The sequence below is a fragment of the Oncorhynchus gorbuscha genome, linkage group LG04 (genome assembly GCF_021184085.1).
Source record: "Oncorhynchus gorbuscha isolate QuinsamMale2020 ecotype Even-year linkage group LG04, OgorEven_v1.0, whole genome shotgun sequence".
NCBI classification, from domain to species: domain Eukaryota; kingdom Metazoa; phylum Chordata; class Actinopteri; order Salmoniformes; family Salmonidae; genus Oncorhynchus; species Oncorhynchus gorbuscha.
The window spans coordinates 51,815,655-51,837,079 of record NC_060176.1 but is presented as its reverse complement, the minus strand read 5'-3'; the positions used below and the strand labels follow the sequence as shown (position 1 = coordinate 51,837,079).

General features: G+C 46.6%; 1 protein-coding gene and 1 pseudogene across 3 annotated transcripts; one reads left to right on the top strand and one right to left on the bottom strand.

Moving 5' to 3' along the window:
- The first annotated feature begins 953 nt into the window (after nt 1-953).
- Nucleotides 954-5,983, top strand: LOC124032998 (annotated as a pseudogene).
- Nucleotides 5,984-8,442: 2,459 nt separating this feature from the next.
- On the bottom strand, nt 8,443-21,130 carry LOC124033279 (dnaJ homolog subfamily B member 5-like). Of its 3 annotated transcripts, XM_046345264.1 has the most exons (5): nt 21,048-21,130; nt 20,571-20,927; nt 18,674-18,926; nt 17,277-17,932; nt 8,443-8,704 (listed from the first exon to the last, which is right to left on the bottom strand). In XM_046345264.1, exons 3-5 carry the CDS (start codon nt 18,882-18,884, stop codon nt 8,471-8,473), a joined length of 1,101 nt encoding a protein of 366 aa, XP_046201220.1. In that variant the 5' UTR covers nt 18,885-18,926; nt 20,571-20,927; nt 21,048-21,130; the 3' UTR covers nt 8,443-8,470. The 3 variants fall into 3 exon arrangements, with proteins under 3 accessions (XP_046201220.1, XP_046201219.1, XP_046201221.1); XM_046345263.1 differs by lacking the exon at nt 21,048-21,130 and having other exon boundaries at nt 20,571-21,024; XM_046345265.1 differs by lacking the exons at nt 20,571-20,927; nt 21,048-21,130 and adding an exon at nt 20,141-20,224.
- Nucleotides 21,131-21,425: the final 295 nt, after the last annotated feature.

Below are 21,425 nucleotides of genomic sequence, written 5' to 3'. Positions count from 1 at the left end.
TTCGGGGCCTGTTCCTCTATAGATGCGTACGGTCCGTTTTGGCTGTTTACCAACCATTTGGGTTACAGATCCAGCCAGACTTGGTCTTAAACCAGTGTGACTCCTGAGTATTACAGACTGGCTGACAGACAGAACTATCACTCCTTACGGTTTCTTACTCTAGCATGTTATTTCTACACGGATGTAACGTCTCACATTACAGGGAACCTTTACTCTCCACGGTGGACAGGCGCCATAATGTTTGACTAAGCTGCACTATTGTCTTAATTCGTTCATCACTATTTGCACGTAATGTGGTTCAGAGCAGTGTTGAAAGCGTGTAGACCATAGCAATCTATTGGAACAAATGCAATTTTAAACTGAAGCTGAAACGAGTAGCAGGAGGGGTAATTCTGATTTCAGCAGCATGACCTCAGACCAATCAACCTGCTTTGGGTATTGGACTATGCTTTAATACAATTCTCTATCACGTGACAATGTAATATAGGATGATACTATTTAGACATGTATTCAAGCCAGCCTGTGACTGTCATATAGTTGGATCAGCTATTTAGCTACAGAAGCTAAATTAATCTAGTTAAAATATGATGGGTTCAGAGCTGCTTGAAAGCGAAATGGAGAAAAGTGCTGGCTTTGACTGTTTTAACTATGTATATGGGGTATCATATCCCTGTCTCGGATGATAAGTATTTGTCACACGTGAGACCCCTGTGCTGAGTTAATGAATTCCGACATGAATTATAATCAGTAACACCGCATTCAGACTTAGTCATGGTGACTTGCAACTCACTCCAGGTCATCTGGGTCATTCTCCGAGTCCTATAGAGATGCTTTGACCTCTAGCGCTAGATACCGTGTTGCTACCTCATACAATTCCATTAATTCCTAATGTGTTTGTCTGCCTGCCCTGTCAAAACCTCTGGTCTGAACCATGAGTTTCTACGTGACCCTGTTGTCTGGGAACCTGGAAGAGCACTCCCGGACAGGTCAGAATGCTATTAAAAGGTACGTTTTTAAGCTAGCTGTGGAATGAGTTAATGGTACCTTAACTCCGTTACATGAGCATGCGCAAGCTTTCTTGTTCCCATTGTGGTGATAGAAATGAGAATGAATGTGCATGCACGCAACTGGAAAAAATATTGTCCTTTAATGCTTATTCAAAAACAGATAACCGTAACCTGTGTTTATGGTTTGACCATCTGCGTCTCCAGGTGAAGCAGGAGGTGCTGGCGGCTCTAGACTGTGGCTACAAACACAATGATTGTGCTGCAGTTTACAGTAAAGAGCAGGAGGTGGGGGAGGCACTCGCTCTGAGGCTGGGACCAGGAAAAGTGAGCCGCACACAGTCTTTCAAGGCCATTCTACGCTTCCGGGACCATTCTGACACACACAAACACACAGGAAGAATAATCAGGTCTAGGAAAAGTAGAAGTTTGACCGAAGAGCATTACCAAAAGTCTTTAAAAGCTACACATGATCACAAGTATGTGGACACCTGCTCCTCAAACATTTCATTCCAAAATCATGGGTATTAACATGGAGTTGGTCAAGCCCTTTGCTGCTATAACAGCCTCCACTCTTCTGGGAAGGCTTTCCACTAGATGTTGGAACATTGTTGCAGGACTTGCTTCCATTCAGCCACAAGAGCATTAGTGAGGTCAGGCACTGATGTTGGGTGATTCGGTCCGGCTCGCAGTCGGCGTTCCAATTTATCCCAAAGGTGTTCGATGGGGTTGAGTTTGGGCTCTGCAGCCCAGTCAAGTTCTTCCACACCAATCTCGACAACGTTTCTGTATGGACCTCGCTTTGTGCACAGGGGCATTGTCATGTTGAAGCAGGAAAGAGCCTTCACCAAACTGTTGCCACTAATTTGGGAGCACAGAATCGTCTAGAATGTCAGTGTATGCTGTAGCGTTAAGATTTCCCTTCAGTGGAACTAAGGGGCCTAGTCCAAACTATGAAAACATAGCCCCAGACCATTATTCCTTCTCCACCAAACTTTACAGTTGGCACTATGCATTGGGGCAGGTAGCTTTCTCCTGACACCCGCCAAACCCAGATTTGTCCATCGGACTGCCAGATGAGGAAGCTGATTGTTGGAAAGGTGTCATCCTATGACTGTGCCACGTTGAAAGTCACTGAGCTCTTCAGTAAGGCCATTCTACTGCCAATGTTTGTCTATGGAGATTGCATGGCTAGGTGCTCGATTTTATACACCTGTCCGCAACGATTTGGCTGAAACTTTGGCTGAAACGTTGGCTGAAATTTTTTTGAAATTGAATGGGTGTCCACATACTTTTGAACATATAGTGTATGTGTGTCATGTGTGTTGATCCCCTGTGCAGTCCCCCAGGCCCTGCGTCATGAGGATGTGTTTCTGACCTCTAAGCTGTGTAACACCCAGCATCACCCTGACTACGTAGAGACAGCCTGTAGTAAGAGTCTAATACACCTGGGACTGGAATACCTGGCCCTCTACCTCATGTACTGGCCCACAGCCTTCCAGTGAGCAACACACACATACACCTAATCACACCTCAAATTTGTCCCACACATGTTGGTCCTCTGAGCTGCCTGCGTGTTCTCCAGGCGTGGGACAGAGCTGATGCCCAAGCGGGTCGTTGGCAGTGTGAGTTATGATGACATACGCTACTGGGAAACCTGGGTTGCCATGGAGAACCTGGTTGATAAGGGGATGGTCTGAGGAATCGGTCTCTCCATCTTCAATTAGGTATGTGTGGTGTGTGTGTGTACAGTATGTTTTTGTAATGGTGTCTCACTCTGTGTGTTAGTAGGTGGAGTGTCACCCATGTCTGTCCCAGGCCGAGCTGCTGAGTCACTGCAGGTAGGTGTGTGTGTGTGACGGCCTACTGTCCCCTGGGTAGTGCTGAGCAGTCCAGGGTTTCGCCTGATGAACCCTGCCTGCTGCAGGACCCTGGACTTGGGGGCTGTCACCCTCCACCACAGAAAGACCCCTGCTCAGGATATACTCACGTAACACACAAACACCTCAGTGTAACTAGCCGTAGTGTAATTAACAATGCTCAAGTGTGTGTCTCTCTGTCTCCAGGTGGCAGGTACAGAGAGGGATGGTCTGCATCCCCAAGAGCATTACTCCTTCCAGGATCCTGCAGAACCTGCAGGTCAGGACAGCGCCATCTAGTGGAATGAATACCAATTGAACTGCATGATGTTTTACCAGTTTGGAAACTATTCACCTCTTCCACAAAATGTGACTTTTTGCTGGCTGAGTCTAGGAAACTACAGGCTATAATTCTGTGTAGCTGCTGGGATTGTTTATCTTGAGTGGGAATTTGTTTGTCTGATTGACAGGTGTTTGACTTCTCCTGTCGGATGAAGACCTGAAGCAGACCGAGTCGTTCAACAGAAACGAGAGGTACATCATCCCGGCTGTGGAGGTGAGTTCTGATTGTCTCAGATGAGACCTCAGGGTGCAGGTCCATAGTCTTATATACAGCCTCATTACATAGTCACAACTAGATAGGTGAAGAAGAGCAGATGAGGATGCCGTATGAGACTACTGAGATGCAGCCAAATTCAGCTGAGCCATGGGGTTTTGTGGTGGTACTGAATGGAACTGTGTGTGTTCTCTTCACAGAGGGACAGAGAGTGGAGGGATGCAGACCACCCTCATTTTCCGACCTGATCTAGAGACAGATCCACTGGCCCCACATCTAGAGTCAGGTCTACTGGCCCCACATCTAGAGTCAGGTCTACTGGCCCCACATCTAGAGTCAGGTCTACTGGCCCCACATCTAGAGTCAGGTCTACTGGCCCCACATCTAGAGTCAGGTCTACTGGCCCCACATCTAGAGTCAGGTCTACTGGCCCCACATCTAGAGTCAGGTCTACTGGCCCCACATCTAGAGTCAGGTCACTGGCCCACATCTAGAGTGAGCTCTACTGGCCCCACATCTAGAGTGAGCTCTACTGGCCCCACATCTAGAGTGAGCTCTACTGGCCCCACATCTAGAGTGAGCTCTACTGGCCCCACATCTAGAGTGAGCTCTACTGGCCCCACATCTAGAGTGAGCTCTACTGGCCCCACATCTGGCCCCACATCTAGAGTGGCCTGGCCCCACATCTAGAGTGAGCTCTGGCCCCACATCTGGCCCCACATCTAGAGTGAGCTCTACTGGCCCCACATCTAGAGTGAGCTCTACTGGCCCCACATCTAGAGTGAGCTCTACTGGCCCCACATCTAGAGTCAGCTCTACTGGCCCCACATCTAGAGTCAGCTCTGCTTACCCCTCCTGTCTCAGCTTCCAGTATTTATGCTGCAGTAGTTTGTGTCGGGAGCTAGGGTCAGTCTGTTATATCTTTAGTACTTCTCCTGTCTTATCCGGTGTCCTGTGTGAATTTAAGTATGCTCTCGCTAATTCTCTTTCTTGGAGGACCTGAGCCCTAGGACCATGCCTCAGGACTACCTGGCATAATGACTCCTTGCTGTCCCCAGTCCATCTGGCCGTGCTGCTGCTCCAGTTTCAACTGTTCTGCCTGCGGCTAAGGACCCTGACCTGTTCACCAGACGTGCTACCTGTCCCAGACCTGCTGTTTTCAACTCTAGAGGCAGCAGGAGCGGTAGAGATACTCTTAATGATCGGCTATGAAAAGCCAACTGACATTTACTCCTGAGGTGCTGACCTGTTGCACCCTCTATAACTACTGTGATTATTATTATTTGACCATGCTGGTAATTTATGAACATCTTGGCCATGTTCTGTTATAATCTCCACCTGGCTCAGCCAGAAGAGGACTGGCCACCCCTCGTAACCTGGTTCCTCTCTAGGTTTCTTCCTAGGTTTTGGCCTTTCTAGGGAGTTTTTCCTAGCCCTCGTCCTTCTACACCTGCATTGCTTGCTGTTTGGGGTTTTAGGCTGGGTTTCTGTACAGCACTTTGAGATATCAGCTGATGTAAGAAGGGCTATATAAATACATTTGATTTACTGACCCACACATATACTTTTATTTATACAGAATACCTGGACTGGAGTTACTAGGCTTAGTCACTAGAGATTTGAATATTTGATCAGACAAAAGCCATCTGTTATGCAGCTCATGTTCCCTTAGTAAGAATCCACATACATACAGCTTACTCAATTATTAAGAATTAATTATTAGTGGGAAAATATATTTGTTTCTAATCCTTGATTTTGTTATACTCAAACTGATCCAGTGTTCCGATGTGTGGATATCTAATCTGTGAGATTGTTGGACAATAAATGATAGATAAAACATCCTTTCCTTCCGTCATTGAAGTAACAACAGAGCTGAGTGTGATGGATAGGTGAAAGCAGTCGAATGGGGGCCAGCTACAAATACCTCCACTCCTCACATAAACACACAAGACCATACATAGCTCAATACTTGGTTTATTGGTTGTCATTGTAAAATTCAACTCACATGGGAAACTTTGTCAAAAGGACAGAAGCTGTGAAACAGTGAGAATCACTCGGTTGCAGTGTCTGTATCTCTGTGTGTGAACATGAAAATACGTTTGGCACAACCTATAGGCAGGGAACAACAACCGTATCATTCTGTTTCCTTACATATTCCTTCAATTCCCTCTATCCTGTAGACCAGGGCTCGCCAATCCTGTTCCTGGAGAGTTACCTTCCTGTAGGTTTTCAATCCAACCCCAGTTGTAACTAAACTGATTCTGCTTATCAACATGCTAACTATTAGAATCAGGTGAGCTAAATTATGGTTGGAGTGAAAACCTACAGGACTGTAGCTCTTCAAGAACAGGGTTGGAGAGCTCTGCTGTAGATATTTCATCAATAGAAAACATATTACAAGTGGCAAAAAGACCAAGAAATGAGTCTCCATTTAATATTGATAGTCTTGAAGTGATGTATGATAGTACCAGACTGATAGGCCCCTCAGCGCAGTACAGATCACTGCAGCCCCCAGACTGATAGGCCCCTCAGCGCAGTACAGATCACTGCAGCCCCCAGACTGATAGGCCCCTCAGCGCAGTACAGATCACTGCAGCCCCCAGACTGATAGGCCCCTCAGCGCAGTACAGATCACTGCAGCCCCCAGACTGATAGGCCCCTCAGCGCAGTACAGATCACTGCAGCCCCCAGACTGATAGGCCCCTCAGCGCAGTACAGATCACTGCAGCCCACAGACTGATAGGCCCCTCAGCGCAGTACAGATCACTGCAGCCCCCATACGGTCAGTGTCGGTATACACTGGTACTGAGTACCATCAACTAAAATGTTCTACTGGTTGAGTAGCAGCACTCATATTTATATACATATATAATCTCTTTAAAGAATTGCGGCGTTCCAGCTCCTAAACATTCCAGCTCCTAAATAGAAACATTACCGGGAACAATAATGAGTACCAGCATCTATTTCATTCCTTCACCTCAAGCACCACATACAGTAGCACTCTCGCTAAACTCCCCACAGCCAAAAGATGGCATCCACAGTAGATCAGTCCTGGCTATCTGGGCAGGTTTACATTGAATGTGTTTCACAAAACCTATTATAAAGTTTCATAGAAATGTGTCTTCATATTCTCTGCGTTTAACCTGTGGACACTGAGTGTGTGTGTGTGTCTCCAAGTTAAGGCACTTACCAGTCTCTCATTGAGTCAGGGAGAGCTTAAGGCAGTTGTAAAAGACTTAGTCATCCCCTTTGAGAGAGACACACCACAGGGATCAACGCACCTATGGATGACAGACTTAGATGAAACGGTTCAATTCTGGTCCTGTGGAGCCAAAACCCTTTTGTGTCTTTTGTTTCTACCTGGTGGTTAATTGCACTCACCTGGTGTCCCAGGTATGAATCAGTCCCTGATTAGGAGAGGATGAAAAACAGAAGTTCAAGCACTGACCTAGATGATGATGACCCATAGTGCAGGGGTATTCAACTCCTCCCCTACGAGGTCCAGAGCCTACTTTTCTGTTGTACCTTTTAAGTAATTGCACACACCTGATGTCCCAGGTCTAAATCAGTCCCTGTTTAGAGGGATAAGAATGGGGGGGAAAAGCAGTGGAACTGGCTTCGAGGTCCATAGTTGAATTTGAGGGCCATAGTGGATCACACAGTGCTGGGCTTCTCAGCCAGTCAGGGGGTCTGGACCAGAGACATAGATACACAGAGTTCAGCAAACTGTCCACCATGTTACAACCAAACCTTTCACAACAATTACATGCTCATTTGCACTTCGAGTGTGGATTATGGTGAGCAAATCCAAATATCAAAATATGTTTGCCAAACTATACATCTATGTCAGTGGTTCTGCACAGGGAGGATCTGGTAGTAGTGGCTGGAGCAGTAGCCTCGTCCAGCAGATAACACGGAGTTCACACATTATGCTTTATTAAACATTAGAAACAGAAACAGATGATTACGTTAAAATGGGGAGCAGAGACTGAAGCTGCTGGTAGATAAACAATAAAATAATCCACTCAACTTTCCTCTGGAAAATCCTGGACAATCTTCTCTTTTTCAAATCAAGTGTTCCTCTCAACTCCTCCATAAGAAGAGGAGGATCAGGGGGATGTATAAAACCCTTGATAAATGTGTAGAAAAGAAGAGCATTAAGAAAAGGAGTTCCGGTAAAAGCCAAAGCCACGCTGAGCCGTTCCTCCGTATCACTTCGCCATGTCCGTGTGTGTGCGCTTGGGCAAAAAGAAACAAAAACATCCTAAAACTGGAGGTCCTCTTGTCATTCCCAGAAAAAAACCTTTCCCTTAAAAATAGTGTCCAAGTAATGTTGTGTGGTAGAAACAGTGAGATCTTAAAATGGGGGAAGATGGGTTGGGTCCAACTGGTAAAAACGATTTGTGTGTATGTGGTGGGGAGGGGAGGGATGGCGAGGGGGGTAATGAGTCTGGGGGGTGGGGAAGGGAGGAGTGTGGGGGGTGTAATGAGTCTTGGGGAGTGGGGAGGGGGTAATGAGTCTGGGAGGTTGGGGAAGGCAGGAGTGTAGGGGTGTAATGAGTCTGGGGGGTGGGGAGGGGGTAATGAGTCTGGGAGGTTGGGGAAGGCAGGAGTGTAGGGGGTGTAATGAGTCTGGGGGGTGGGGAGGGGGTAATGGGTCTGGGAGGTTGGGGAAGGCAGGAGTGTAGGGGTGTAATGAGTCTGGGGGGTGGGGAGGGGGTAATGGGTCTGGGGGGGTGGGGAAGGCAGGAGTGTGGGGGTGTAATGAGTCTTGGGGGGTGGGGAGGGGGTAATGAGTCTGGGAGGTTGGGGAAGGCAGGAGTGTGGGGGTGTAATGAGTCTTGGGGGGTGGGGAGGGGGTAATGAGTCTGGGAGGGTGGGGAAGGCAGGAGTGTGGGGGTGTAATGAGTCTTGGGGGTGGGGAGGGGGTAATGAGTCTGGGAGGTTGGGGAAGGCAGGAGTGTAGGGGTGTAATGAGTCTGGGGGGGTGGGGAGGGGGTAATGAGTCTGGGGGGGAGGGGGTAATGAGTCTGGGGGGAGGGGGGGGTGTCCTAAGACTGGGGTAGGTGTTGTCTGATGATCTCTCTGGATTGGGGAGGGATCCTGTCTGGGAAGCGAACCGTGAACTCTACGATGAGATCGCCGCGCTGAGTGGGGCTCTTAGGGAGGGGCAGGCCCTCCCCCCTCAGCCGCTTTACCGTCCCTGGCTTGATGACCTCATGGCAGGATAGCGGGATGACGCGGTTATCCAGGGTGGGAATGTTCACCGTACAGCCACACAGCGCCTGGGGGAGGGGGATATGAGAGGGTTTACTACTGTATCATATGACACAAGCATGTTTACTATATGACTGCTTCATTACAACAGTGATTCTCAATCTGTTCCTCTTGGCGTTGCACAGAGTTGTTCTACTCACACCCAATGATGACAAAATCATATGTTGTTAGTTGTTAACTAATTCAGTGATTAAGGATAGGTGAAAACGTGTGTTTCGGGAGCTATGGACGTAGAAAACTAGTATCTGTTCCAGTTTAGCAGACTAGAACACAGTTTCAGCTGGAGAACATTAGAGAACATGACTTGGCGCTCAGAGTGGAACAGAATGACATCATCATCTACAATGGATCATTCCCTCTCTGACACTTAAACAAGTTTCCTGAGCTTGGAAAACCCCGGTGTGTGTGCTTGTGTGTGTAGGGTTGATAGTTGGGGGGTTGTAGAGTGCACAGGAGGCTAATTTTAGAGTGTGGTCTCATTTCTACAGCTAATGAAGTAAGACCGAATAAGCTGAGGTCGTGGTCTCTCTCTCTCTCTCTCTCTCTCACACACACACACACACACACACACACACACACACACACACACACACACACACACACACACACACACACACACACACACACACACACACACACACACACACACACACACACACACACACACACACACACACGAACACACACACACACACACACACGAACACACACACACACACACGGAGAGAGAGGCTGAAACCTGGGTGTCCACTCATTTTAGGTCAGTTTCGCACCCTACAATTAAAAGAAAACTGATCCTAGATCTGCAACTCCTACCCAGAGCAGGCAGCACACCATACTAAACTCCAACCCTAACCTAGGGCCAGGGTTGGGTAGTAACTGAGTAATCAGAATACATAAACAAAGTAACTAATCAGCTTGGATTAATTACAAAAATGAATCATCTGATTATGCTTGCATTCTTAAAAACAACTGATTGCATTCGGGATTACTTCATCTAATCTCAAGAGGCAACATCTGTAAAACTGCCAGCATTTGCCCACTTTCATTTAGCGCACCCTCAAGACTTCTCACACGCTCTTATAGGTTCTATCGTTCTGCTGACCTCTCATCAAGGATGGATGGCTTCTTTAGTATTAAACTGGTTGAATGAATAGGTAAGGCTTCCAAAACATTTACACCTAGCCTTCTGGTCAGACAGTCGTCATCGAGTTCCTGCTTGCTGCGTTGCACTTTCCCTCTCTCTCGGTTGTGATCTCTGTCCGTAGCAGTAGAGAAATGCTTTCTGATTGCGCAATATTTCAAGACGCAATCCCAGAATAACACTGAAGAGAACTGGGACCCAGCGTTCTGTAGGTCTGAATTCTATTTATCAACTCTTACTATTGAACATAGGGCACTCACGTCGGCCATTCAAGGTGACAACATAGGCCTATATATTACATTTAGTGGTGTAAATACTACGGCAGACTATCAGTAGTCTAACTCTCAGTAGTCTAACTCTCAGTAGTCTAACTATCAGTAGTCTAATATTAGGCTAGATGTATTGTTTGCAATCTAGCTAACTACTTCCTCATTTGGTGAATTAGCCCCAAATTAATTTGCTATTTTTGTGCCCTAAAATAGTTACTTAATCTCTATTGAACAAAAAATAAATGTAAAAAAGCTGGGACTGTATTTTAACAGTAATATATAATTGCCTAATTGTCCAACTCAAAATTCGTGACAATTTAGGGTGTGCATCATAAAATATCTGGAATTGTGCATTCAAATTAATTTATTGATCATACCATTCTATTCTAGTACTTAATGAAGCAGGTTGAATTACTTAATAAGATGATTAGGCAACCCGTGTTTTCTACTACGTGACCCCGCAACAAAATCTTGGTGCGACCATATGGTCCAGACAACTGAAAATGTTGGTATGGAGCTCTGTGACTATGGTCTCACATATCAAACACTTGAGTTGTAGGATCTTTATGCTCTCACATATCAAACACTTGAGTTGTAGGATCTTTATGCTCTCACATATCAAACACTTGAGTTGTAGGATCTTTATGCTCTCACATATCAAACACTTGAGTTGTAGGATCTTTATGCTCTCACATATCAAACATATGAGTTGTAGGATCTTTATGCTCTCACATATCAAACATATGAGTTGTAGGATCTTTATGCTCTCACATATCAAACATATGAGTTGTAGGATCTTTATGCTCTCACATATCAAACACTTGAGTTGTAGGATCTTTATGCTCTCACATATCAAACATATGAGTTGTAGGATCTTTATGCTCTCACATATCAAACATATGAGTTGTAGGATCTTTATGCTCTCACATATCAAACATATGAGTTGTAGGATCTTTATGCTCTCACATATCAAACACTTGAGTTGTAGGATCTTTATGCTCTCACATATCAAACATATGAGTTGTAGGATCTTTATGCTCTCACATATCAAACATATGAGTTGTAGGATCTTTATGCTCTCACATATCAAACATATGAGTTGTAGGATCTTTATGCTCTCACATATCAAACACTTGAGTTGTAGGATCTTTATGCTCTCACATATCAAACATATGAGTTGTAGGATCTTTATGCTCTCACATATCAAACATATGAGTTGTAGGATCTTTATGCTCTCACATATCAAACATATGAGTTGTAGGATCTTTATGCTCTCACAATAGTCCCCCATTTAGAAATACTAATGTTACTCAGTTAAATAATACTGTATTAGGTTAACAATTTTTTCTGTTTTAAAATATCTGGTAATCCCAAAGTAATCCAAAAGATTGTGTTACTCATTTTGAGTAATCCAAAGGATCACGTTACCGATTACTTTATTTTCATGTAACTGTAATCAGCAACAGATGACATTTTTACTATCTAGGGCTGGATTGAATCATTAGCGCCGAAGATAAGCACGATTGAAATTTGAAGACAATGTTTCAGCGTTCACGGTGACTGCATTCTCAATGTTTTCCGCGTTCAAGGTGACTGCATTCTCAATGTTTCCGCGTTCACGGTGACTGCGTTCTCAATGTTTCCGCGTTCACGGTGACTGCATTCTCAATGTTTCCGCGTTCACGGTGACTGCGTTCTCAATGTTTCCGCGTTCACGGTGACTGCATTCTCAATGTTTCCGCGTTCACGTTGACTGCATTCTCAATGTTTCAGCGTTCACGTTGACTGCATTCTCAATGTTTCAGCGTTCACGGTGACTGCGTTCTCAATGTTTCCGCGTTCACGGTGACTGCGTTCTCAATGTTTCCGCGTTCACGGTGACTGCGTTCTCAATGTTTCCGCGTTCACGGTGACTGCATTCTCAATGTTTCCGCGTTCACGGTGACTGCATTCTCAATGTTTCCGCGTTCACGGTGACTGCATTCTCAATGTTACCGCGTTCACGGTGACTGCATTCTCAATGTTTCAGCGTTCACGGTGACTGCATTCTCAATGTTTCAGCGTTCACGTTGACTGCATTCTCAATGTTTCAACGTTCACGTTGACTGCATTCTCAATGTTTCAGCGTTCACGGTGACTGCATTCTCAATGTTTCAGCGTTCACGGTGACTGCATTCTCAATGTTTCAGCGTTTACGGTGACTGCATTCTCAATGTTTCAGCGTTCACGGTGACTGCATTCTCAATGTTTCCGCGTTCACGGTGACTGCATTCTCAATGTTTCCGCGTTCACGTTGACTGCATTCTCAATGTTTCCACGTTCACCTTGACTGCATTCTCAATGTTTCCGCGTTCACGGTGACTGCATTCTCAATGTTTCAGCGTTCACGTTGACTGCATTCTCAATGTTTCAGCGTTCACGGTGACTGCATTCTCAATGTTTCAGCGTTCACCGTGACTGCATTCTCAATGTTTCAGCGTTCACGTTGACTGCATTCTCAATGTTTCAACGTTCACGTTGACTGCATTCTCAATGTTTCAGCGTTCACGGTGACTGCATTCTCAATGTTTCAGCGTTTACGGTGACTGCATTCTCAATGTTTCAGCGTTTACGGTGACTGCATTCTCAATGTTTCCGCGTTCACGTTGACTGCATTCTCAATGTTTCAGCGTTTACGGTGACTGCATTCTCAATGTTTCCGCGTTCACGGTGACTGCATTCTCAATGTTTCCGCGTTCACGGTGACTGCATTCTCAATGTTTCAGCGTTCACGTTGACTGCATTCTCAATGTTTCCGCGTTCACGTTGACTGCATTCTCAATGTTTCCGCGTTCACGGTGACTGCATTCTCAATGTTTCCATGTTCACCGTGACTGCATTCTCAATGTTTCCGCGTTCACGGTGACTGCATTCTCGTAAACGCTGCATATGTGCCTCAATCAAAAATTACCTGTACATTTCAACCGCGCTACAAAAAATGACATTCTGCGCTATGGTTTGAATCCAGCCCCTAGACAGGTTGCTATGACACTGGAGACACACAGACAGCTGACATAAGGCCAGTCTAATGATGTAAGCCTCAGCTCAGACAAGGCAGCACCAGAATAATATATTACACACCTGATAAATTCAAACTCTGAGTACGTGCAGTAGGCTTACAGTTTTCCAGTCTCAATTCAATAACATTAAAATATTTTGAATTGTATGTTCCAGTTTAGTGCTTACAAGTTGCCCAATCAGGTGTCAACAGTCCCAGTTAGCAGTTGCCTAATCCAGTGTTTACTAACCCCCGCACCTCAACCCCCCCCACCCTCCAAAACATAAGGCATCCAGAAACCATTGCCTAAGCGTTATCACATGCTATGTTGTCTTTGCCAATGCATATAGCATATTTCTCTGTAATATCAGAAGTCAAGTTCCTCTTAGAGTTAGCGATAGCCTTCTAAGTATGATTGTGTGTGTGTGTGTTCTTCCTTCCTGTTTTCCACACTGACGCCGAATGGCAAACTGTCCTGATTTAGAGAGAACAGCCGGAGAGACAGCAGGGCTTGAAGCCTGCAGTTGCAGGTTAAGGCCACCGGCTCCAGTGATGACATAAAGGTCCAGACTCCAGACATCCTTGGTAGAGGTCATTGAATGGTCATAATGCAGAGGTAACAATTGTCTTTAGCAGACTAAATAAAGAGCCTTCAGCTCTGCACTGTGCAACGTAGCTCTCATTGGGCTTGTTATTGTTAGACCTAAAGCCTGTGTAAAACAGAGGGCCTAAAGTCAGCCGGTGTAGCTAGCATAGGGTCTGACCCAGCTATTTTAGGGCCAAAACCCAGCCAGCATAGCTAACAGAATGTATAAAAGCAGCCAGCCCGTCAACAGCGCCCAGTGCCAGGCCTCTGTAATCATACCTTCCTGTTGGATGGAAGCAGAGCTCCCTGGCAGCTCCAGTTAAACTATATTTTCAGATAATGGTTCAGATAACCCAAATACCCAATACTCTCTCTCCCTTTCCAATACTCAACATCTCCCCCTTCCTCCCTCCTCACCTCTCTCCGGTCTCTCTCAGGTTTCTCTCCTGTCTCTCTCCTTCACGGGATCTAAATGAGCATTTATTGTCTTTACTGGATACATTAGGGGCTCGATTCAATCCGTATCGTGGAAGTTCAGAGCTATAGCACGTTTGAAATGTAAATCAAATCCAATTTGATTGGTTATACACATATTTAGCAGGTGTTATTGCGCGTGTAGAGAAATGCTTGTGTTCCTAGCTCCAACAGTGCTAGGCAATGTTCCCGCGTGCGCAACGACTGCACTCACAGTAAACGATGCATATGTGGTTCAATCGGAAATGACCTTTACGTTTCAATCACGCGACAGAGCTGAACTTCCGAAATACGGACTGAATCAACAAGGTCTGTGTCCCTGATGGTACCCTATTCCCTACATGTTTAATGCACAAAGAGTAGTGCACTATCTCATAACTAAAAGATATTTCTATGGCAGTATATGACATTAAGATAGAACAGTTTATGACAGCAGTAATACAGGCCTCCTGGTTAATGAGCTTATCTGAGCACTCCGGTACTTGTATAATTAATACAGTATGTACTTAACCAGCTCCCGTTTAGGGTCTGCCATTAGCCAGTCCATGAATATAGGCAGTAGATAAATGGCAGCTATATTGGAACTATAAAAGAGTGTTTCATTTCACAGGCTGGTCACAGCTGAGCTTGTGACCACACAGGAATAGAGGTTTAATTAAATGAACTGTCTGTCAGAATACCACCCTCACACCACAATCCTCTCTCTCCCTGTCTCTCTCTATGTCTCTCTCTCTGTCTCTCTCTCTTTCTCTCTCTGTCTCTTTCTCTCTGTCTATCTCTCTCTCTCTCTCTCTCTCTCTCTCTCTCTCTCTCTCTCTCTCTCTCTCTCTCTCTCTCTCTCTCTCTCTCTCGCTCTCTCTCTCTCTCTCTGTCTCTCTCTCTGTATCTCTCTGTATCTCTCTCTCTATCTGTGTGTGTGTGTCTTGCTCTCTCTCTGTATAAAAGAGAAAGAGAGCTGTCTAAGTGTATAAATCCTTTATTGTGCGTTTTTGCACTACATGGTGAGTACCATAACGATTGTTGTGCTCATTAAAAGAGCTATCATAAAGGAAGACATATGAGGCAGGACAGGGCAGAGTGTGAGTGGGCCTGTCACACAGGGACAACACATTCCCCCATGCTCACTCACACTGCAGCGGCAGAGAGACATTCTGCAAAGCACTCAGTCTGCCCACCCAGAGCTCAGCTCACTTCACAGATAGACTGGAGGGATGTGTTGAACAAGGTCATGTACTCAGAGGAACAGCCTCTTTTAGGTGGAGTACCCATGTTTAACTGCACACACACACACACACACATCTTCCACCACTGCCCACAGCCGAGTTCTAGAAACATGAACACCAGTGTACTGCTGTTAGAGGTGCCCGGGGAGTAGGAAAGAGTGAGTGAGAGAGAGTATGAGAGAGATAGTGGGAGAGAGAGAGAGAGAGAGAGAGAGAGAGGGTAGGAGAGAGAGAGAGAGTATGAGAGAGATAGTGGGAGAGAGAGAGAGAGAGAGAGAGAGAGAGAGAGAGAGAGAGAGAGAGAGAGAGAGAGAGAGAGAGAGGGTAGGAGAGAGAGAGAGAGTATGAGAGAGAGAGAGAGAGAGAGAGAGAGAGAGAGAGAGAGAGAGAGAGAGAGAGAGAGAGAGAGAGAGAGAGAGAGAGAGAGAGGGTAGGAGAGAGGGAGAGAGAGAGAGTAGGAGAGAGAGAGTAGGAGAGAGAGAGTAGGAGAGAGGGAGATTAGGAGAGAGAGTAGGAGAGAGGGAGATTAGGAGAGAGAGAGAGAGAGAGAGAGAGAGAGAGAGAGAGAGAGAGAGAGAGAGAGTGAGAGAGAGAGAGAGAGAGAGAGAGAGAGAGAGAGAGAGAGAGAGAGAGAGAGAGAGAGAGAGAGAGAGAGAGAGAGAGAGAGAGAGGGGAGAGAGAGAGAGAGAGAGAGTAGGAGAGAGGGAGATTAGGAGAGAGAGTAGGAGAGAGAGAGAGAGAGACAGAGTAGGGAGAGAGAGAGAGAGAGTAGGAGAGAGGGAGAGAGAGAGAGAGAGAGAGAGAGAGAGAGAGAGAGAGAGAGAGAGAGAGAGAGAGAGAGAGAGAGAGAGAGAGAGAGAGAGAGAGAGAGAGAGAGAGAGAGAGAGAGAGAGAGTAGGAGAGAGGGAGATTAGTAGAGAGAGTAGGAGAGAGGGAGATTAGAGAGAGAGAGAGAGAGAGAGAGAGAGAGAGAGAGAGAGAGAGAGAGAGAGAGGAGAGAGAGAGAGAGTGAGGGAGAGAGAGAGAGAGTAGAGAGAGAGAGAGAGAGAGAGTAGAGAGAGAGAGAGAGAGAGAGAGAGAGAGAGAGAGAGAGAGAGAGAGAGAGTAGGAGAGAGAGAGAGAGAGAGAGGGAGATTAGTAGAGAGAGTAGGAGAGAGGGAGATTAGGAGAGAGAGAGAGAGAGAGAGTAGGAGAGAGAGAGAGAGTGAGGGAGAGAGAGAGAGTAGGAGAGAGAGAGAGTAGAGAGAGAGAGTAGGAGAGAGAGAGAGAGAGAGAGTAGGAGAGAGGGAGATTAGGAGAGAGAGTAGGAGAGAGAGAGAGAGTAGGAGAGAGAGAGAGAGTAGGAGAGAGGGAGAGAGAGAGAGTAGGAGAGAGGGAGATTAGGAGAGAGAGAGAGTAGAGAGAGAGAGAGAGAGAGAGAGAGAGAGTAGGAGAGAGAGAGAGAGAGAGTAGGAGAGAGAGAGAGAGAGAGAGAGAGTAGGAGAGAGGGAGATTAGGAGAGAGAGAGAGAGAGAGAGAGAGAGAGAGAGAGAGAGAGAGAGAGAGAGAGAGAGATGTGACTTTTGATGCTCTTCATTAGAACATCTCCACTTACTAACACACACACCCTTGTGAAAACCTAGAGGCAGATAGAGTTTGAGTCTCCTGTAGAGTAGAACATTTCAAATATTGTCTGAACAGGTTAGTACCACAGGCCTCCAGTTCTATGTGAGTGTTCTGTAGGGTATTTGTGGAGAGAGAAAGAAAGTAAAAGAGCACTTTGTCACAGGCTGCTAGTTTTGTAATAATGTATTTGTGGAGACAAAGTCTGTGTGAGAAAGACAGAGCGACAGACACACAGCTCCTACCTCCTTCAGACTGATATTGCCTGTGTAGATGATATTGGAGCCGTCTCTCCTAAAGTGGGCGTGTCCTTTGTCTCTGAGCACAAAGGCGATGTCTGCAGGAATGTTCTCTGGGGTCTCGTCCCCCTCCTTAGGGAAGGTGATCTTGGTGCCCTCCTTCCATCCCCTCTTTATCACGATGTTCAGGATCTTATCCTCCGTACAGCTGCTCCTGCCATCAGGGTTCAGCCTCCTCCTGGTGATCTTCATCCGCTTGGTGCAACCATGGAAGATCTCCTCCAGAGACACCTTCAGCTCGTGGACGACCGGGGGGTCCTGCTGCCTCCTGGACCCCCCCAAACGCTCCGACTGCACCCCCCTCCTCCTGCCCCCGCCATGGCCAGGGAAGCCGTTGACCCCCCCGGGGAAGCCGAAGTGTGTGAAAGAGGCGAAGGGGTCATCCTCATCCAAGTCTGTTTCCATGTCATGGTCGTTGGGGACCTTGGAGTGGACGCCGTTGGAGCGGTTGTGGTGGTTGCGGTGTGGTCCGAAGAACATATCGAAGGGGTTGGACCCGCCGAAAAAGGAGGCGAAGGTGGCATGGGGGTCCCCATGGAAGGTGTAGTGGTACGACCCACCAGGAACCCCAGACTGACCACTACTGCCCCCCGCCTTCAGACCTGACCGAGATGGAGAGAAAGAGAAGGCTGTGAGTACACACACTCACACACTCACACACATACCTGTAGCCTAATTCCCCTTCCGTAGAGAAAGGAGAGAGTTAAATCGTTTTAGAGATTAGTTTACAGCAGGTAGGAGGGTGTTTGAGGAGCGGAGGCCCTGGAGGCATGGGTACCAGTCAGAGCGAACTCATGTGGGTGAGAGAGTTCCCACAGGATCCGGTGGTGGTGGTGGTGGGGGGGTCTAGCAAGAGCCTTGCTGCTACAGAAACAGAGAAGACTACCCACAGCTAAACACACACACACACACCACCTCACTGCTATTCTTATCTCTGCCTCCGCATGGATTCAGGCCTATCTGAGAGACGCAAACACACTGTGGAAAGACCTAGTCAGACAGAAGAGAACACACAGTCAGACTGTCAGAGGGTAGAGGTGGAAGGGTGAGGTGGGGGGATAGCTAAATAAAGAAAGGAGTCTGCTCAGTGTTCTCTCTCTCACTTACACACACACACACACACACACACACACACACACACACACACACACACACACACACACACACACACACACACACACACACACACACACACACACACACACACACACACACACACACACACACACACACACACACACACACACACACACACACACACACACCCATAAATTACTTCATGACAATTATATAATCACACCGACAACACTCTCAGAATGCTGAGCACCCTCTCTTTCTCTTACCCTCCTCTCCTAGCTGGTCATAGATGACCCTCTTCTTGGGGTCACTCAGAACTTCGTACGCCTCAGCGATCTCTTTGAACTTGTCCTCTGCATTTGCGTCTGTGTTCTTGTCTGGGTGGAACCTCAGTGCCATGCGGCGATATGCCTTCTTGATCTCCTCCTCGTTAGAACCCTTAGGGATACCCAGCGTCTTATAGTAGTCCTTCCCCATGGCAACGACCTTTCTGTGACCCCCAACACACACCCTGACACTCTGGAGGTAGATGGAGAGAAAGGTTACTGGGTTAGGCATACTCCTGGGCCCGAAAAAAACAGATCCACACAGCCTGGCTCTCTGGTGAGGCACACACACACATATGCACACGCGCACACACACACACACACACACACACACACACACACACACACACACACACACACACACACACACACACACACACACACACACACACACACACACACACACACACACACACACACACACACACACACACACACACACACACACACATATGCACACGCACACACACACACACACACACACACACACACACACACACACACACACACACACACACACACACACACACACACACACACACACACACACACACACACACACACACACACACGCATATTCTAAACACACATGTGAGTATTCTAATGAATCTTGAAGTCTTTACTCCATCACAGATGATGTGTGGAACTTGCTATGGTAATGTAGTAAGGTGTTGCCATGGCAGTGTAGTAAAAGCTCAAAGTTAGTGAATGTGAGGAACTCCCTACCATCTGGCACCTCACTATCTGCCACACACACACACACACACACACACACACACACACACACACACACACACACACACACACACACACACACACACACACACACACACACACACACACACACACACACACACACACACACACACACACACACACACACACACACACACACACACACACACGCGCTATCAGTAGTCTTATAAAACCGCAGTCCTGTTAGCCTAAATATGACACTATGCGTCTGTCATTGTAGGCTACAGTCTGCCCTGCGAGCTATTTTATATCTGGATAAACTACAACAGATGGTAGGCTATTTATATGGCCTATGTATGGTTGTTATTTAGGTTTTCCTGTAAATATCTTCATCACTGTGAATCTCTACGGTAGAAAATGAGACAAAGAAACAGCACCTGTCATCCATTATAGAGCCGATCTGCGCCGCACCGAATTTCGCTGTCGTTGTTCCGCCAGGTAGACTAATTGTAGACTATTACCGGCAAATATGTCAAGAGACAACAACGCCTCTCTCAGTGTGAGAATCGAACCTATCGGTTGACCAATGCAGAAACCGGAGTGGTGCAACACCAGCTATTCCACAGGCTTCAATGACAGCGGTGGAAACTGACAGTGAGCGGTGCGGAGAGAACACATAAGAATAGAAGGATGAAATGAAACGTTTCCTACCCGTTATAATTTTCAGTAGAAAAATCGGCAGATCAGATGAACATATCCCCGTCCCTCTCTTCTCTCCCGCCCTGGTATCCCTCTCGGGTCTTTATTGTGTGACGTCAGAGTTCAACTGCTCACCGGTTCCGAAATAGTTGGTGACAGAACAACGCTCTGACGTCAATTAGGCGAATAAAACCAAAACCCATGCCATTCAATCAGTGACTCAAAATCACATAGTTATGCGGTGTGGTTCTGGTTAAATTAAATAGACCTTCAACACGTATTTCCACTTACGATGTTAAACGTCTGAGGAGAAATACGGCGTAGGCCGACAGCAACAACCCAATTCCTGTCCTAGCCATAAACTGAAATAGCCTAGGCCATATCTACTTCGAGTTAGTCTAGTAAATTAGTCCGTAGCCGGTGTGTTTTCGTAGCGTCTTACCGTATGCTAGTGACTGTCTTTGGACTTCTTCACCAACTGTCCCTCGCCGCTCCTCCGCACGACAGCTGATTTGCGGATCGAACTCTGCCAGTTCAAAGCGCAGCGCGCTTTGTTCCAATCCACTCCGAGCGGATGGGAAAATACAGCCTGACTCTCTAGATAATTTGTTGCGCTGATTGAAGCGTTTATCAAATTAACTTCACCCGAGTCAATATATCCAATCCATTTAATCATTGATCCACTAAGTGAGATGTTGGTTTACTTGACTTCCATTCCTGGGAGGAGATAAACAGTCTGAAGTTTAGGATTAGTCTACATCATGGCTCTGCTTCACTCTGAGAGAGCTGGGATTCCACTCTAAAAGAAAACAGAGACATATTAGGAGTCTGTCTGTCTGTCTGTCTGACTGTCTGTCTGTGTTGACTGTCTGTCTGTGTGAGAGAGAGAGTGTGATAGCAGAGCCCTAGGCAGATTTACCCAATGCCCGTGGATGGTACTCCAGGCTGAGGCGGTGTGTGTTTGTGTGTATGCCCGTGGATGGTACTCCAGGCTGAGCTGTGATATAAACAGAGTTGGTACATGTGATCACTGGCAGTCAGGGACTAGAACTTTCCCGCACACGCGCAGGCAGGCAAGCAGACAGACAGAGAAGCCTGAGGAATGAGTCAGTCTCTCTCACTCAGCACAGAGACCAGGGGTACATTTCAATAGTCTTAAGTGGCTGCCTCTCTCCTTGTGTCCTTTCCTTAATTGACAAATCTTACATAAATCCAATGTTGTCAGTTCAGTACAAATAAAGAGGAGAGGCCATTTTAGACTGCTGAGACGCAGCCTGTCTCCTTCCCAAAATTCTGC